Source organism: Planococcus citri, chromosome 5 (assembly GCF_950023065.1).
Source record: "Planococcus citri chromosome 5, ihPlaCitr1.1, whole genome shotgun sequence".
In the NCBI taxonomy this organism is placed as follows: Eukaryota; Metazoa; Arthropoda; class Insecta; order Hemiptera; family Pseudococcidae; genus Planococcus; species Planococcus citri.
This window is the reverse complement of record NC_088681.1, coordinates 26,689,263-26,706,318: the sequence shown is the minus strand read 5'-3', so window position 1 is coordinate 26,706,318 and position 17,056 is coordinate 26,689,263. Positions and strand designations below refer to the sequence as shown.

At 31.4% G+C, this 17,056-nt stretch overlaps 1 protein-coding gene across 8 annotated transcripts in view; it reads left to right on the top strand.

Moving 5' to 3' along the window:
* how (protein held out wings) overlaps positions 1-17,056 on the top strand; it is an 89,788-nt gene that overhangs the window by 69,976 nt on the left and 2,756 nt on the right. The window contains exons 5-9 of one of the 8 annotated variants that reach the window (XR_010559461.1): positions 937-1,039; positions 2,384-2,518; positions 4,927-5,256; positions 9,008-9,150; positions 11,492-14,967. Coding sequence is in view for 6 of the 8 variants with exons in the window: in XM_065369032.1 (XP_065225104.1) it covers positions 937-1,039; positions 2,384-2,518; positions 4,927-5,256; positions 14,824-15,047 (792 nt within the window). In the remaining 2 variants the exon portion in view is untranslated. Of the gene's footprint in view, positions 1-936; positions 1,040-1,453; positions 1,652-1,738; positions 2,305-2,383; positions 2,519-4,926; positions 5,292-9,007; positions 9,151-11,486; positions 15,051-17,056 lie in introns of those variants that run through there. The other 7 variants (XR_010559460.1, XM_065369033.1, XM_065369032.1 and 4 more) reach the window with 7 other exon arrangements.

Genomic DNA, 17,056 nt, shown 5'->3' with positions numbered 1-17,056 from the left:
AATCCAGGTCATGAGTTACAGTTGAATATGTACGCCTATTTTGATGCCATATCATCTCTAAATTTTAATATGTACTACTAAAAATTTTGAAAATTCTCTGAATTCCGAATAAAATATTTTTTTTTAGGGTTGATTTAAATTATGGTTTTGGACAATGAATTTCACGATTTGCTCAAATACTCTATGACTATGGGGTTACATTTTTGTTGAATTGAAGCCATGACGATAGATCAATAGATGTTTTACGTTTAGAAACATGGTCCAGTACATATGTACAAAGATCGTAAATGTATTTTCGTGATTGTTTTACTATTTTGACCTGATTTCGATTTGTATAAATGACTATAACGTATACGGCGGCATCCTCGAAAAGAAGCAGAAAATGAGAGAATTTTGTAAACGTATCGTACGTAGACGTACGTCGTACGATCATAATAACGAATCTCACACTTGTGCAGAAAGAGAAGTAGGTAGAGGTAATAGCGTTACAAAATGGCATCCTTAGAGCAGAAATTTTAGCAATGTAATCGTAAAATTGCTATTTTCAGAATATTTACTCTTTTCATTATTTTTTAGAAGCGACTCGACGCGACGACTCTATGCGACGCTAAAAAATCATATTGCGAGTATATTATCGAATCCGAATAATAACGTACACATACCTATAAGCAATAATGTACTTTATGGTGTACAAGGTTGTTTACCTATGTATCTGGCATGGTGGTTGTATTTTCGTAAATGTGTGCGCATGTTTATTGGCGTATAGGTGAATTTTGATTAGTCATCAGTTTAGGAATGTGTATCGTATGGTTGGCCAATGTACGAATGTATTCGAGTACTTGCGATATTTACGTATAGGTTTAATATCTACGACTACGACAATGAACGTGTTAAATGATGAAATTTTTAATTGTTTTTATTCGTTTTGTTTAACAGGCGGACGGCGAAGACGAATTGAAAAAGAGACAGTTAATGGAATTAGCTATAATTAACGGTACTTACCGCGATTCGGAATCGATGCGAGCTTTAGCCGCTGCTGGTGAGTATTACGAATATTTTTTCCCCATTAAAAGTTGATTGAACATGAATGGTCATCGTTGAAATACGAGTAGTTTAGGAAGAAAGATCTGACTCAGATTATGGCTAATTGTTTCTTAGTTGACAGGTTGAGTTGTTTCAAAATTATGAGTTTTCGTATCTGTTTTTCTTGGTTTGACGAAAATATCCTATTTTCTTCCTAAAATTTTTTTGGCTTGAGAATATGAATGGACTAACCCATTTTGTTCGCTTTTTAGCTTGATTCAGGTGCTTATAGTGGCCCAATAACCGAAACTTTCCATTCTATCCAACTCTGACGACTTGTATTTTACAATTTTTTGAAATAAAGCATGAAATTGATACCTTATACCTATACAAATAATATTCCTAATTAAAATCTGAACTTGATAAATAGGTAATGAATTTGTTATCGATGAAGTGAGGCAAAAACAGCGGTCGGTTTGGGACGAAAAAGTGTACTTTTCGAAAAACCTTTCTAATCTCAAACCTACTGCGCCGGATTTCATTCCAAGTAAATCATCAATGTCAAATTCATCGACTCAACGATCCCCATCAGAAACTGATCATTTGAGAGTGCTTCGTGAATCAGATAGTAAGAATCCAATATCTTCATCGTTGAGATTATTTCTACCTAAATGAGTGTTTTGCTTAATTCGTGTGATTCATATTTGTTCTCCAGTTCTTGAGAAAGACTCATTGTATGGCAACGTTGATGGTGGAAGTGATTTGGAGTTTGAAGTCGTCAGTTATGAGCATTCCTCTTGGACCAAATCGAAATCTGTTTCAAACTTTAGCCATAAGATGTCTCAAACTTGGCAATCGGAGCAAAGTGATATGGATACGTTGAATTATTTTGACCCCGATGAGGATTCTATATCAATATCTGCTCTTGAGAAGAGAAGGGAGATTGACGATGCATGTAGTCAGTTTTTTACGAGCTTAGTGCCGTATTTCAAATCGTTGAGTTCGACCAGTAAAATGCGCTGTGGAATTGAAATCCAAGTCGTCTTTTTGAAATATTTGTATAAGGATAATGTGGCCTGCATCATTAAATAGTGCTTTTTTTATAATTACTCGAGCTCATTTTTTTTCTCCTTTCATTAGTGTGGCTAGTTTTATTTTTGTACTTTTGTAAAACTTTCAACTTTCATTTTTGTTTTCTACCTTTTACTTAATTCATTTGGTTGAATCATCGCGTTTGTTGAATTCTGTATTTTTGTGGTAAAAACAATTTTTCTAAATGTTTTTTGTTGTTTTTATTGTTTTGTTCTCCTTATATATATGGTCTTCGTCTACGATGATATAAAATTGAAACCCGTTGAAGAATGCTTCAAAATCCATTTTTCCGAGCACAAAGGAGGTGGCGATGGAATGGATTTGCAGCAAAAGAGTCAAAATCTACAGTGGGGATATTTGAGCTGTCCTCAATATGTGAACGCGCCAAATATTAACTACCTAGGTTAGTTTTGGTAGGTAGGCTTCACTCCAGTGATGATACAATATTGAAAATTTTGAAAAAAAAATGCGGAAATAAATTGTTTTGGAGTACGTGTGGTGGGATGAGGTTGAGAAATAAGAATCCCTGAAAGCTGTGAGAACAAAAACTGCAGTCGAATTTCACTTATCTGAAGCCTCTGAATTTTTAGACCACACAGAGAAAAATTGAAAGAGCTTTCGAAAGTACATTATCAAACCAAGTTTTAGGCTGCAATGAATTTTTTTTTTTTATTTTTGACCAATTTTTTTTTTGAAAATTCAAAAGTGACCTGTTTTTCATGACAAAAATCAAAATTTGAAGAGATTGAGGTGGAAAATGAAAATTTGGTTTGTATCTTATTTTCAAATTCCCAAATCGATTGGCAGTCGTTTTAAACTGATTTGTAGCCTCGAGATTTTTTTTGGACGGGGGATTTTCCAGTTTTGGAAAAATTGCTATAAAAAACCAACGTGATTTTTCATTGTTTAGTTGAATTGGAATCATTTTTTTTTTTTTTTTATATAGAAAATTTCAAAATCTACTACAGAACGACTCATAAACCACTATTCGATTAGACAGTTTGAAACTTGAGTATAAATAAATAACGGAAAAGAGCCAATGTTGAGTTTTCAAAAATGCACCAAAAAGCGAAAAATGAAATTCAATGTCTGAAATTTGGCGATTTGCAATATTATGATCGATCACGTTCGAAATTAAAAAATCAATTTAATCTAAAAAACGAACGAATTTTCAAAAATCAATTGATCGGACCCCAAAAATCGATTCAAAAATAGACCTCTTTTTGCAAAATAGTTCATCATTACCGAAAATCGATTCATCGAACTCCAGAAATCGATTCATTTCCAATTATTTGTTTTGTCTTATTTCGTTTCATCATTATTTTTGTTGGATAAAAATTGACCAAACTTACGTTTTTCTTCTCAAAAATCGATACGTATTTTTAATCAATCGATTTTTGAATTCTGATTTCGATTATTGGGGGAGATCGATCTTTTCTAAGACGATTAGTAAGTTCAGTTCGTTTGGATTCCTTTTGAGAGTATCCCCTGAAATAGTTCATTTAGGAAAAAGTGAGCAACTTTGGTGGGGGGAGGGGGCTACTGAGGCAACGAATCCACAGGGTGTCTAACGGCCATAGAAGTCATGAAATTTTAATTTATGGGGGGGGGGTATTTTCATGCGGTAAAAATGTGAAAAATGGGTCATAAAGAAGTCATGAAAAAGTCATGAAATTTGCTCGAAACACACTTGAAAACTTTTTAAAAAGCCCAAAAAATGAAAAAATAAAAAATGTGTTCAAAAAATTGGAAAAATGAAAAAAACTGAAATACTTACCTACTTGCTTACAAATTTTAAAAAAATTTCCTGGCAGTTTCGAGTTGGATATTTAATTTTTTTGGTAAGGGGAGGGGCATTTTCATGCGGTAAAAATGTGAAAAATAAGTCATGAAGAAGTCATGATTTTTTGTCTGGGGGTTTTGTTAGACACCCTGATCCAAAAAATTAATTGATTTCAAACTTGACGACCTCGAATTGATCAAAATCAACAGGTCACGCCACATTTTCATGACTTTTCGATTTTTTCCAAAAATCGGAGGGTGTAGCAGAGGTGAAGCTGGGGTATCTCATTGGAAAAAAAATTGCTAGTAATGTCTGGATAAATTTGGTGACTCTGTGACTCGAAAATACCTTTACCTACAATTTTTCATAAAAAAGAGGGAGAACCGTCCGACTTTTTTGAAAGTTCAATAAACTGAATTTCTCACTCTGGATCCGGGTTTTTTCAATTTTTTTATTTTTGTAATCTTCTGCTTCAAATTTCATTCAATAACTTTCTCAGTATCACCACCAAGCACAGGCTCTTTTGAACAAGTGGTTTTTGCATCTTGATTTGATTGGAAAAGAAAAGAAAATAGTCGATGATTTGAAGACAAATTACAGTAGGTGGGCAAAGTATCTCCTTGGAAAGTAGGTTTTACAACATAGATTAGATCAACCTGATATGTAGATATGCTGATAATGTTCTCTAGGAAGTGAGCAATCTTTTGAGGAGTAAAACAGAAACTATTCGTTTTCAATGTTCCATAGATAATTCAGCCAAATTTTCTGTAGGTCTTCATTTTTGGATTAGTTGAGGAGGTGATGCTAAAAATACATATTTTGGTCCTTCTTTCGCACTAATCAACACCAGGTGGTATGATTGTTTTTCCAAAGGTGTAAGCACTTGCTTATCTACGATTTGAGTGAGATCCTCCTTCCATAAACTATTCATGTGATCTATTGATCGGTATTCATTATTCAATCATCTACTGGATGACTTGGCGAAAAATTTGACACCAGAACTGATCTTTATGTATTTTATTTTACAGCATGCGACGAAGAATGGCGAAGAATGGCCATCGCAGCAGCCGCTGAAACGCAAAGACTTCTATCTCCGGCTATGCCGGGTCTAGCTACACCGCTGCGAACACAAACAGCGACGCCTTTAGGAGCGCCGCTCATTCTATCACCGCGTATACCAACCGCCATACCGACCACGGCAGCGTCCATTTTGAATGGATCGGCTGGCCAACAGTTGTTACCACCGCCTGAACCTCACGGTTTGATTTACACTCCGTTCACCGCAGATTACGCCAATTTCGCAGCTTTAACCGGATCGCCGTTGCTGACCGCCGAGTACCCGGCACCGGATCATTCGGGTGGGTTATTTGTTCGTTAAATATTACTCTATATATTATACAAAGTACATGTACGGAAGTCTTAAGTACGCCGTACGTATATAATCGCTTCGCTTACCTTTACATAGGTACTCGTATGCTCTCCTACTTTGAGTAATCTATGGGAGAGTGGTATGTCGAAGTGAAAGCAACCCTATGAGTACCTTGGACTTGGTCGAAATTTTCGACCCAGCGAGAAACGTACTTAGATATTTTACAGGTGCATTAAAAAATTGTGCTGTAACAAATTTACACAATCTCATGGTTGAGTTTGTGTCTCTCTCTTTCTTCTATACTATTTCGATATTTTGATTGATAAGAAAAATCCAACAGTTTTTAATTAGTCGAATATTGTTCTAGATTAATTTTTAGAGTATTTATGTAGTTTTATTAAACCCGCACACGCGATCACTATTTACCTATACTTACCTCAGTACCTACTATACTCATCCAGTTGAAAGATTTGATCAGCTTATAACATCGTCTGCGCTGTTTATTTACTTACCCAATAGTATTAGATTATATTGCGATTAATACCTTTCAATTGTCACCTAAAAGTGTCGATTAATAATCTTACACAAACGCAGCTTAAAAGCTTAGCTTTTTACCTCGCCCAAGACACGGATTAGGTCCACTTTATTATTAAGGTTTTTTTTCTCGTAGTACTATAGCTATACTTTCATCGCACTAATTTTCGTGCATTGAGATCAACGTAGAAAAGCTACAGCAGTATTAACATCCCCTATAATAATTAACCAAGATTCTAGGCAGCTTTCTAAGAGAGAAATATATCTTCAAGTTTTGCCGAATTCTTTATATTTTGTAAATACTAAATAATTCGTATTTTCTAAGCTCGCTTTTGTATATTATTTTATACTTATACGAGTACCTACCTAATATTTTTTACGAAGCTTTCTAATAATTTTTTTAAAAAAAACTTTTCTCTAGAACAAAAGTTTATTCTATGAACTCATCCTTTAATCATCTCGCTCTGAAATTTTCCTCCTATCCTAATGAGTATTATTGTAACAAGTTCTATTAACTTAATTACAAATATTGTTTTTTTTCTCTTTCACTGTAAGCTTTAATAAGTTTAATTCTAGTCACAAATGCGAATTTATTGCTTTTTTTTAAGTCTCGATTTCGACGAAATGTTGAAAATTTTTATGGTAGAAATGCTCAAAACTTCGGCAGTTCTCTGGTCAATTCAAAGGATTATTTATACGAGTTTATCTGATCAAAAAAATGTTTGATTTGAAAGATGGAAAGGTTCAGGATGCTGATCTCTTGTGATCAGTTCAAAAATGGTAACTTCATACTTTTAAAATAATGGTTGAGTTGCTGAATTTATAAGTTTAGGTTCCTATGTTTGATTTTATATAAAAAAAAAATCTTCTGCATTTTTCATCATTCATCACTTCACTGGCTTTGTGCTTATTCATATCAACTTTTTTTTTAAATTACAATTTCCAGGAATGGGTTTGGAATGTGCAAAACTACCTTCTTGAAACGTGGAGATTAACAAAACCTTTTTTTTTCCAAATTATTCCCATTCAAAATGATCCATGAAAAAGAGAACAAAAATCAAAATGTAATTTTTAAATCATTTGTAAATTTTGAATAGCTGTCGTGTAAACATCTAAAATGAAAAATGATATGTTGATTTCTTGCATTTTTTTGTTCCCTTTCCGCCTACTTTTATGAAAATTGAAAATTGAAATATCAGTTCCATTTCTTATTTCTGTAAAATTCTGATAATAAATTCCAGCTTTTGGTACCATTTTTTTTTTTTTTTTTTTTTTTTTTTATGAACAAAATATTATGTTGCTTTGAATTTTTTAAATCCTCACTTGACTCATGACTGTTCCAAATAAATAATTTAAATGACTTTTTTAAAAAAAAAATAATGTTTATGGTTTATATACCTAATAAGATTTACATATGTATGTTGTCCGATTTTCTTTATGGAAGAGGAAAAGAAAGAGGGCGAATTCGTATCAAGGTAGTCTGAAAAAGTATAAAATTAATGTACTTTTTTGTAGTAAATGAGGTAATAAATTCCAAATTTGAGATTTTTTCATTTAAAAAAAAAGTATCTTTGACCCTTTTAAATTGTAATTGAGAAACTAAATATTTGAAAAAACAATAACGTTAATGCCATGATTTTTTTGCTCTCCATCCTACATTTCAAAATGAAAACTGATGCTTAATTCTGAAAATTGTAATAATTTATTCTGTCAAGTGTTAGAGTCAAATTGTCAAATTCCATATTTCTTCCTATTTTTTTTTTTTTTTTTTTTTTTAAATGTAATTTGCCTTGTGTAGTCATTCTCCTTACTATTAAGCCTTTTAATCATTGCTTTGAATCGCTTATTATTTTCATAAAAAAGTCTCCTTGACTTTGCTAAATTATAATTTATAAATTGAAATACAATTTTCTTCATTTATTCAAACTTTTATCGCATTGAATGAGCCTTACAATTGCACATCCTTGCAAAATAATGCAAAACTGCACAGTTTAGTATTGCATATTCATCAACGAATAAGTACTCGTACTCGTATTATGAAACTCAAGATCAAATCAAGTCATTGAATTTTAACTAAAATTGTAAAAAATTGTTCATGAGATCGTCTCAATGAGGCATAGTTTGTTTTATTTATTGTTACGGCAATAGTATTTTTTTAATTGTTAATTGTTTAGTGTACAGTTTTGAGCATTTTTACCTTGATTTTTTTTTTTTTTTAGGAAAATTTACATCGTGTAAGGTTGTTGATTTTTTTATTTTGCGAAATAGTGCACCGTACGCAATATTACGTGCTGCGGCTTAGCCTTTTTTTTATCGATATAAAAAAGGTGCATGAGTTAGATTAATTTTTAACTCGATTTATCTGAAGCAGGTGGTTATGGAAAAATAACATTAACAATGTAAATTATAAGATTACCTATGTATTAGATAATATATCATTGTAAAATTCTAAATCATGTAATGGCTTTTTGCTAAACCCTTACATAATTTATATTATTACATAGAAATATTAAATACCACTTTGCCAACAGCTCTGACCAAAAATTAAAATTTTTTTATTTTATCACATCGACTAGTATAATTTGGTAAATGGATCATTTACGCTTGTGCAGCTTAAATGATATTGCTCGAGAAAATTTTCTTTGGAAAAAAGAACACAAAAAATTGATAATTAATATCACACGCTTAATTAAATTTCGGCGTATATTAACCAGCGAACACATTGGACTAATCATTGAGAAGGAAAAAGTACCTAACCAAAGAAGATGCGTTTTTCCCCCTCCCATTTTGTTAATTACCTACGTATATACTTTTTTGTATATTTAATAATAATTTTTTTTAACACGGTTATTTTTTTCTTTTTTATTATAACATGGTGTATTTTTTGTATGTCAGCGTGGTCCAACCAGGAAACCCGCGATTTGTAAACGCGTTTAATCCACAACTAACTTTTCACCATTGCATATACCTCTGCTTGAAGCACTTGCGCAAACAAAATTAAAAAAAGATAAAATTTTGACCTTTTAAAAAAAATCTCAACAACAAAACAACAATATTTAGACATTCGTAACCAGCTCTTTTTTCTCTCGCCTCTGTTCTTTTATACCTTTCTTCTAGTTTTATTAACGGTTTTAACAAAGTTTTTTTGCGCTATGAAAAGCAATTTTTTACAACATGTGGAATAAAAAGCGAAAATTATTTTTCAGTCGTTATGAATGGCCCACAGCTGGAATACAAAATTCTTTCCGGCCCGCCAGCAGGAAGAAGTTGGACCACACTGTTATACGTATAAATGCGAAATTTAACCACCTTCTTCATGTAGTCTGTTATAATTTTACGTAACTAACAGGTGAATTTAAATGTCTTCTTTTTTATAGTTGTACGCTTTTGTTTCGTTTTTTCTTTTTTTTTTTTTTTCAATTTTTATTTTTGTTATGTAAGTAATAGCGACGGATTCTTTGGTGGGGTGAATTTGGCCTGGGTGAGGATTGGAAATTTTTCTTGAAGAATCCGAAGCTACTATTTATTTTATCGTTAGTTTTTATTGTATTTGTAACAGTCGTGTACGATGATGATGGAAAATTTACGTAGATGGATCGAAGAAGAACCCAGGAATTGGTGTTGATATTTCGTAATAATTTTGTTAAAGTGTATGATTTTTTTGTGCATTTATCGTTGTCAACATTTTGCATTTTTAGGTACTTTTTTTTATAAACATTTTAAGGAAGGTAGTCAAATTTTGAGTCGCACAATTTGTTCGCAATCTTGTATGAAAATGTGTTTTAAAAAAATGAGAATGACTCTTGAAAAAATGAAATGATTTTTTTTTAATTCAAAATTTTAAACAAAGAAATACTCTGGGTGCTCACAGTTGATTTTTTTTCTCCTGCAAATCTTTCTTCATCCTCAAACCAAAAAGTGATTGTTGTAGCTTTTTTGAGTTTTTGTCAAGTTTTTTTTTTTTCAATTGCTCATTTATTGATTCTGGAGTTATAAAAAAAAAAAAAAAAAAAAAAAAAATGCTCATTTAAAAATGTCAACAGTTTTTGTTCCCCCTCTCCTCAAAAAAATTATGTTTTTTTGCAATGCAATTTTTTTAATTCAATATAATTCTAATGCTACCAATTTTTTCCAATTCGTTTTGCAATTTTTTGCGATTTTTGTCGCAATGTTTGAAAATATTCCCAGTTTTTAGAACTTGCGAATCAATTTGGCCAATTTTCTGGGAATTGAAAAGCTAAAAAAATGTCAGAAAAGCAGTAAACATTGATTTCACTCGAAATTGTGCAATCGAGATTAACTGAATATTTCAATTATCGATTTGTCGATCACTCATCAATTCTTGCAAGTTTTTTCCTGTTTAGAAATTTTTGGCAGTGATTATAGTTTTGAAAAATATTAACCGATTAATCAATTTATCAAATATTTTTTTCAAATTTTTTCAATCATAATGGTTAAAAGTTTGCCAAAATCCACACTTAGATTTTTATTTCAAAAAATTGAATGAATTATGAAAAATTTTGATAATCGATTTCTATGATATCAATATTTCGATTTTTAATGAAGTCTTCCCTGTTGCTTTCAACCAGTTCGGGAAAAATCGAAATGAATGGTCTGTCCCCTCCCTGTTGATCGATTTTGAAAAAAATCGAGTAATATCGATTTTGGATAAAACCAAATGATATCGATTTTATCCAAAATCGAATAATATAGATTTTGGATAAAATCGAACAATAGAGATTTTGGATAAAATCGAAATAATATCGATTTTGGATAAAAATTGAAATAATATCGATTTTGGATGAAATCGATGATTGATTTATGGTTCACTCCAAATTTTTTCGACATAGTTAGTTCATGTTCAGAAATTTTGACAACATCGAAACAAAAGGTTGATCGATTTTCTCACATTTTATCGATATATCGATCATTTTCGATTATTCAATTCGTAATTCGTAAGTTTTTTATTTCAAAAAATTGTATAAATTTATCAAAAAAAATTGATACTTAATCAAGTGATATCGATATTTCGATTTTTTCGAATTTCTTCGTCCTTCTGATGATTTTTAATTAGTTCAAGAAAAATCAAAATAAACGGTCTCATCCTCGCTTATCGATCGATTTTTAATGAAATGGAATAGTATCGATACATTGATCTCTCATAAATTCTTGCATGATTTCTCATGTTCGGAAATTTTGAAAAATAATTCGAAGGAATAATGTTGATCAATCTTCTCGAATTTTCTCGATTTATCAGTCATTTTGGAATTCTTTCACAATTCCTTGAAGCTTGTAATAAATAATTCATTCATTGGTTTTCTATTTCAAAAATTTGAAGAAATTTTGAAAAAAAATTGAATGATGTCGATGATTTAATTTTTATTAAATTCCTCACAATTATTTTCAATCAGTTTGATTTTTCTGACATCTCTAAAATTTCAAGAAAATGAAAATTAGAAATAGTGCCATTCATTTTGGTCAAATCCGATTGATATTTTTCGATTTTTCCTGTCATGCTACAAATTTTTCGATCCAAATGAAGAAAGAAATTTTAGAACCAAAAATACTCCATCTACATACTGAACCATGTACGTTTCCCTGCATCAAATACACGACTGGTACCTACCTACTTTATTAGGCTAAACATTAATTATGGTCGACGATTGAATATTATGGTAATTGCAGAGCAGCGGTGGCTCGCTGTTGGAGTGTAAGTCAATGGTTACAGAATAATTACAGACATCATTGGCAGCCAGAACAACGATGACAAATTTCTAGCATTACCATGAGAACACGCCCGTTGAATTTGTTATATTGTTAATTGTTTATCGTTTACCTATTTTTTTCTTTTTGCAATATAAAAGACTCTCGAAAGAGATTTTTTAAAAAAAATTACCTTAGACGAATAATATCGCACAAATTATTCAAGCACAAGTTCCTTTTTAAAAAAAATTTACCTAAAAGGAAAAAAATTCTGTTCAAAATAGTATTACGTATACCTACTCAGTATAAATATGCCAACGAAAAGTATTAAATCAATATTTTTTTTCTAGTTTTTATTAAATGTTAAATTTTTTTATATTTATTTTTCTCTTTGTATTTTTTTTTCTCTTTGCTGAATCGCTATTCGAGTTTTTTTGTTTTTGTTTTGTCTTTTTTTTATTTCTTTTTTAATTTTAACGACGACGGATAATGAAATTATAAAATCAAAGTTTCTTTTTTCTATAGTTGATTTTTTTTTTTTTTTTGAAATCGTGGCAATCAAAATAGTATTTTTAAGCGTGTATCGAATTCTTAGCTCTCTGTTTCACCGAGGCTTTTATTTTCGGTTCTTTGGCCAGCATTACGGATAAGATTTTGAAAGTACTCGTTTATATGTTTAGTTTATTATTTGCATTTTTGGTGCTATATGTTTATTTATTAAGATTTTTTTCTTCTTTTTCTGTTTGTTTTTTCTTTTTTTTCTTTTTCTCTTCTTCCTAGAAATTCGATATTTTATTAAAGAGAATTTCTACTTAATAGAATTCTTCTTCCTTTCGAAGTTATTGTATTTTGAAATTATTGTGTCTGTGTATTTTCCATAATATTTTTATCCTCCGTTTATACTACATACTTATTGATACCTATGTTGTCCGATGTCATAACACAAACACAAGTTTAGCCTTTTTAATTAATTTTAATGTATTACATTAATTCGTGTGCGCTGAGTGCTTAATAACTACAACAAATAATTTACTATTTAGCGAATAATCTTTATAAAATTATCTCTCTTTTCTTTTTTTTTCATTCATCAGCGACCATATCCACGTGGTGAGCTAATATAAAAGGTAACAATTACATCGAAATTTACCCATTTTTGTGTGTAGTCTTATGAGTCTTGAGATTGGTTTTTTTTTTCTTAAAAAAAAAAAATCAATCTCGACTTCGTTTAGTTTTTTCTTTTTTTTTAATCGTTATGTTTATTTCACCCTTTATTATTTTTTTTCTCATAGAGTGAATAGGAAATTATTAATAATGTTTGGAATTTATAGTAATAGAGGTAAATCTACCTGTACTAATTGAAATTAATGTTCTACATGAAAATTATACCCCCCTGTAATCCTCTTTTTTATGTTTTTCTATCACTGAAATATTCAACAATTAACGAATCATTTACCCTACTTTTTTCGAATTAATTCGTGTCTCCGTTGTGGTACCTAGTTATGCTCGAATTTTAATTATGGCTCCGCCCCCTTCCACTTGCAGTCAAAACCCAGGGGAAAAAATCAGAATGTTTGAATATTTGAAATTAAAAAAAAAAAGGTTGAATTCGAGTGATTTTATCGAAAGATTCTGTTTTCATTTTTGTCAAAAATTTTTGGCAACATTTATTTTAAAAAAATTGTAAAATATTTTATAAAATGTTCCAAGCTTTTTCCAAGCTTTGGCTTTTGGTAAAATTCTAGATACCTCCCTATTCCCAGATTCCAGTCAACTTTCAAAAGTAATCCCGCAGTTGAGAAATTTTTGCGATTTTTTTCATCTCAAAAAAAGTTCATAACACACGATATGTTTAGAAAATTATGTTAAAAATTGGGGGATAAATTCAAAAATTAATGAGTTTTTGAAAAAACAGGCTACTGAAGTGTAAGCTTGAATTTCTGATAGTTTTTTTTTGTTTTTAAAAAATATTTTCAAATGAAATTGGAATTTCAAACTTTTGAGTCTCCATTCCAAAAATGTATAAAATCAGAGGTGTTGAGTGGGAGGAGGAGAGGGAGGGTTGAAGAGAGAGGAAGATCAAAACAATTCTTGAGGAATGATTTCATGAGTAGTTTCTTTAATTTTTCTACTTGTAAATAAAAAATTCGCAATGTGTTCCAATCTTAATTTTTTTTTTTTTTTTTTTTTTTAGATCTGAATAAAAAATATTTAAAGCTTTATTTTTTGCTGAAATTGAAAAAAAAATCCTCACTGAACAACATTTGAAAAAATTTATAGAAAAACTACCTGTTTATTCCACATTTACTTTCATTTTTTTTTTTTTTTTTTTTTTTTTTTTAATGATTCAATGTTACCAAAACCCAATTTGAATAAAAAAAACAACAGAGCTTTCTAGGATACCACAAAATCAGATCTACGTATAATAACAGCGTATATACGATCTATTTTTTTTATGTACCTTTAAACCCTCGCTTTAAATAGATTTGTGTGTGCACTAACTTGTGCTAACTTACTAAATCTACTCGAGGGACCGTTTTAAAATTGATTGTTTTAACGTCTCAACGAGAACAACATTTCCAAGTTCCTGAATTTGTTGCATTGAACACAAATTTTTATATTTCAGTCATTTTTTTTATTTATTTGTAATTTGATACCTTTTTTTCTATTCATTTTATTCTCATTTTATACGTATGGTTAATTTATTATGTTTCTTTTTCTTTTTCTTCTTCTCTTTTTTTCTTTTATAAGTGTTAAATGTATACGTAAATGTTACATGAAAAAAAAAAAATGTATTTTTATAAAAATATTTTCATTGTTTTTTTCTCCTTAAAAAGAGAGTTATTTAAAAAAACAAACAGTATTTTGAATTTTGAACGCAGATCATATTATGACGAAAACCAGTATTAATAGGAAAAAATCTTTAAAATGATGATTTTTATTTATCGTTTTTAATTTTTTTTTTTTTTTTTTAAATCATGTTACCTACATTTAGAGCGATGTAATTTGTTACTCTATAAACGTGAAACGAAAATTAGGCAATACGTTAGAGGTACAAACTGTTATTTTACCTTGGCAATATTTTATTCGTTTGCATTTATATATGATTATTTGTATTTTGTTTTTCTTTTTACTTTTTTTTTTGCTGTTGGTGATTTATTGTGTAGTAGGGCTTTTGTTACGTGTAAAGAGGCGACGATGTACAATTTTATTTAGCAAAAATTCCGACAACCGTTACATACCTATTCTTGCTGTTACGTAGAAAGTACCTAATTAATGTATTTTGGAATTAATTGAGAAATTTTGCGATTTCTGATGAAAGCAGGTACCCCGGTACAAATGCAGGCGCAAGTGCAAGCGCAAGCTCAAGCACAGGCGCAAGCGCAGGCCCAAGCACAGGCCCAAGTCCACCAGGCACAAGCCCAAGCGCAAGCGCAGGCGCAAGCAGCCGTTGCTGCTGCCGTAGCTAAGCAAAGAAAACATTTGAATCAAGTCCGAGACCAGGTTCATCCATACCAAAGAGTTGGTACCCCTATTGTAAATTGACAGGTAGGTCCCCCCAATTTAAATTTCTTTTATATAATTGATCTGTGATAGTATTACAAAAAAAAAATGATCTATGAAAGTTCCCATGTTTTTTTTTGGGAGGGTTTTTTGTTGAAAAATTAAAAACCTGGTTTTGACCGTTTCGATTTTTACGATGAAAAATTTTGAAACTGGTTGGTTTTGTGCCATATTCTCCCCGTTGTTGCTGTGTCCTGACTCCTGAGTTTAGTCGAATGGCGTGAAAAATTTCACCGAGTCGAAAACCGATAGTACAGACAGGTTGTTATTTTATTCGTAAAAGCCATTTTGTCTCCGAATTAGGCAGGTAGGTAGGTGATTTTTACCTATTTGTTGGTGTCGAAGCCGGTCAAGCGATACTCTCATATACTTGTAGGTAGGAGATGTCTTTTTTTAGGATGACGGTTTCTTTCGTCTTTTTTATTTTTGTTTGAAAAAAAAAATTCGGTTGTGATGTGCAGGATTTCATTTTTGAAATGAAGGTGTGACGTTTATTACCTCGTAATTTAAATGCTATTGTACATCACGAAAAACCTTTTCTATTACCAAATTTAATTGCCTTTTTTTTTTCTTCTAAGTTATCGATATTTTTTAGGAAATAATTTCAACGTATTTATTATTTGTTATTACGTACGTTTGTTAAGTGTCATATAAAATAAAATTATTCATCAAAAGAGCGTGTTAATTCATTCAAGTGAAGAACTCGGGTGAGTGAGTGGTCCTTCGGGTCGGGTGTCCTTCTCAGTCTTTGATTCAGGCAATGTTAAGAGATCGAGAAATTTATGTGTATTTAGGTTTGCTTCATTTTATAAGAATTTCCGAGTGTTTGAGTTGAATTTTTAATCGGGTGATTGGTCCCTGGGGTCGGGTGTAATTTTCGGTTCTCGATTTGAACACTGTTATTGAGTAAAAGTTGACTTGATCCGTGTTTGTGTGAGTTATGAGTGTTCGAGTCGAGTATTCAATCGAGTGATTGGTCCTCCGGGCCGGGCGTCACTTCCAGTCCTTCATTCAGGTGCTGTTAAATGATCAAAACCAATTTTTACGGATATTTGTATGTTCCTAATTCATTTTTTGGAAATTTTTCCTGATTGAGAAAGTGGTCCTTATTTGGGTCGGGTGTCCTTCCTTGTCTTCAATTTATGCAGTGCTGAGGGATCGAGAAATTAATTTATATTTAGGTTTGCGTCATTTTGTGGGAATTTCCGAGTGTGTGAGCTGAATTTTAAATCGAATGATTGGTCCCTGGGGTCGGGTGTACTTTTCGGTTTTCAAATTGAGCGTTGCTATATAGTAAAAATTTACTTTGAACCGTGTTTGTGTGAGTTATGGGTGTTTAGGTCAAGTCTTCAATCGAGTGATTGGTCCTCCGGGCCGGGCGTCACTTCCAGTCTTCCATTCAGGTGCTGCTAAAGGATCAAAACCAATTTTGACGGATATTTGTATGTAACTAATTCATTTTTTGGAAATTTTTCCCGATTGAGTGGGTGGTCCTCCGAGTCGGATGTTACTCTCGATTTCAGTTCTTCATTTTTAAACTTGTGAACATTTTTTTCTGCCAGATTTTTTCACCTCAGTATTTTTCGAACCCTCCCCCTCCCCTCCCCATTCTTTCATTTACCAAAATTTGAAAACAATTCAATTTTTTTGTATTTTGAGAATGAGTTGAAAAAAAATGAACATTTTTAGGATGAGAATCATGCGATTTTTTTGCGACCGTGGCCTGTATTTATTTCATTTTCAGTCCCCTTTCTCCTCCCCCTTCCACCCAAGAGAGTTGTATGGCGAGAAAAATGATGAATTTTGAGAACCGAATTTCTTTTTATAGCTGTCAAGTGAGGAGAAAGGGTGAGGATGAAACAAAAAGGCCAACGTGAGACCCATTGTATTTCTTTTTTGAGTTAGTTTCACTCTACAAGGTGGATACTTTTCCCAATGATTAAGGATAGAAAATTCTCAACAATGCGACGAGTGCTGTTTCTATTTCCCAG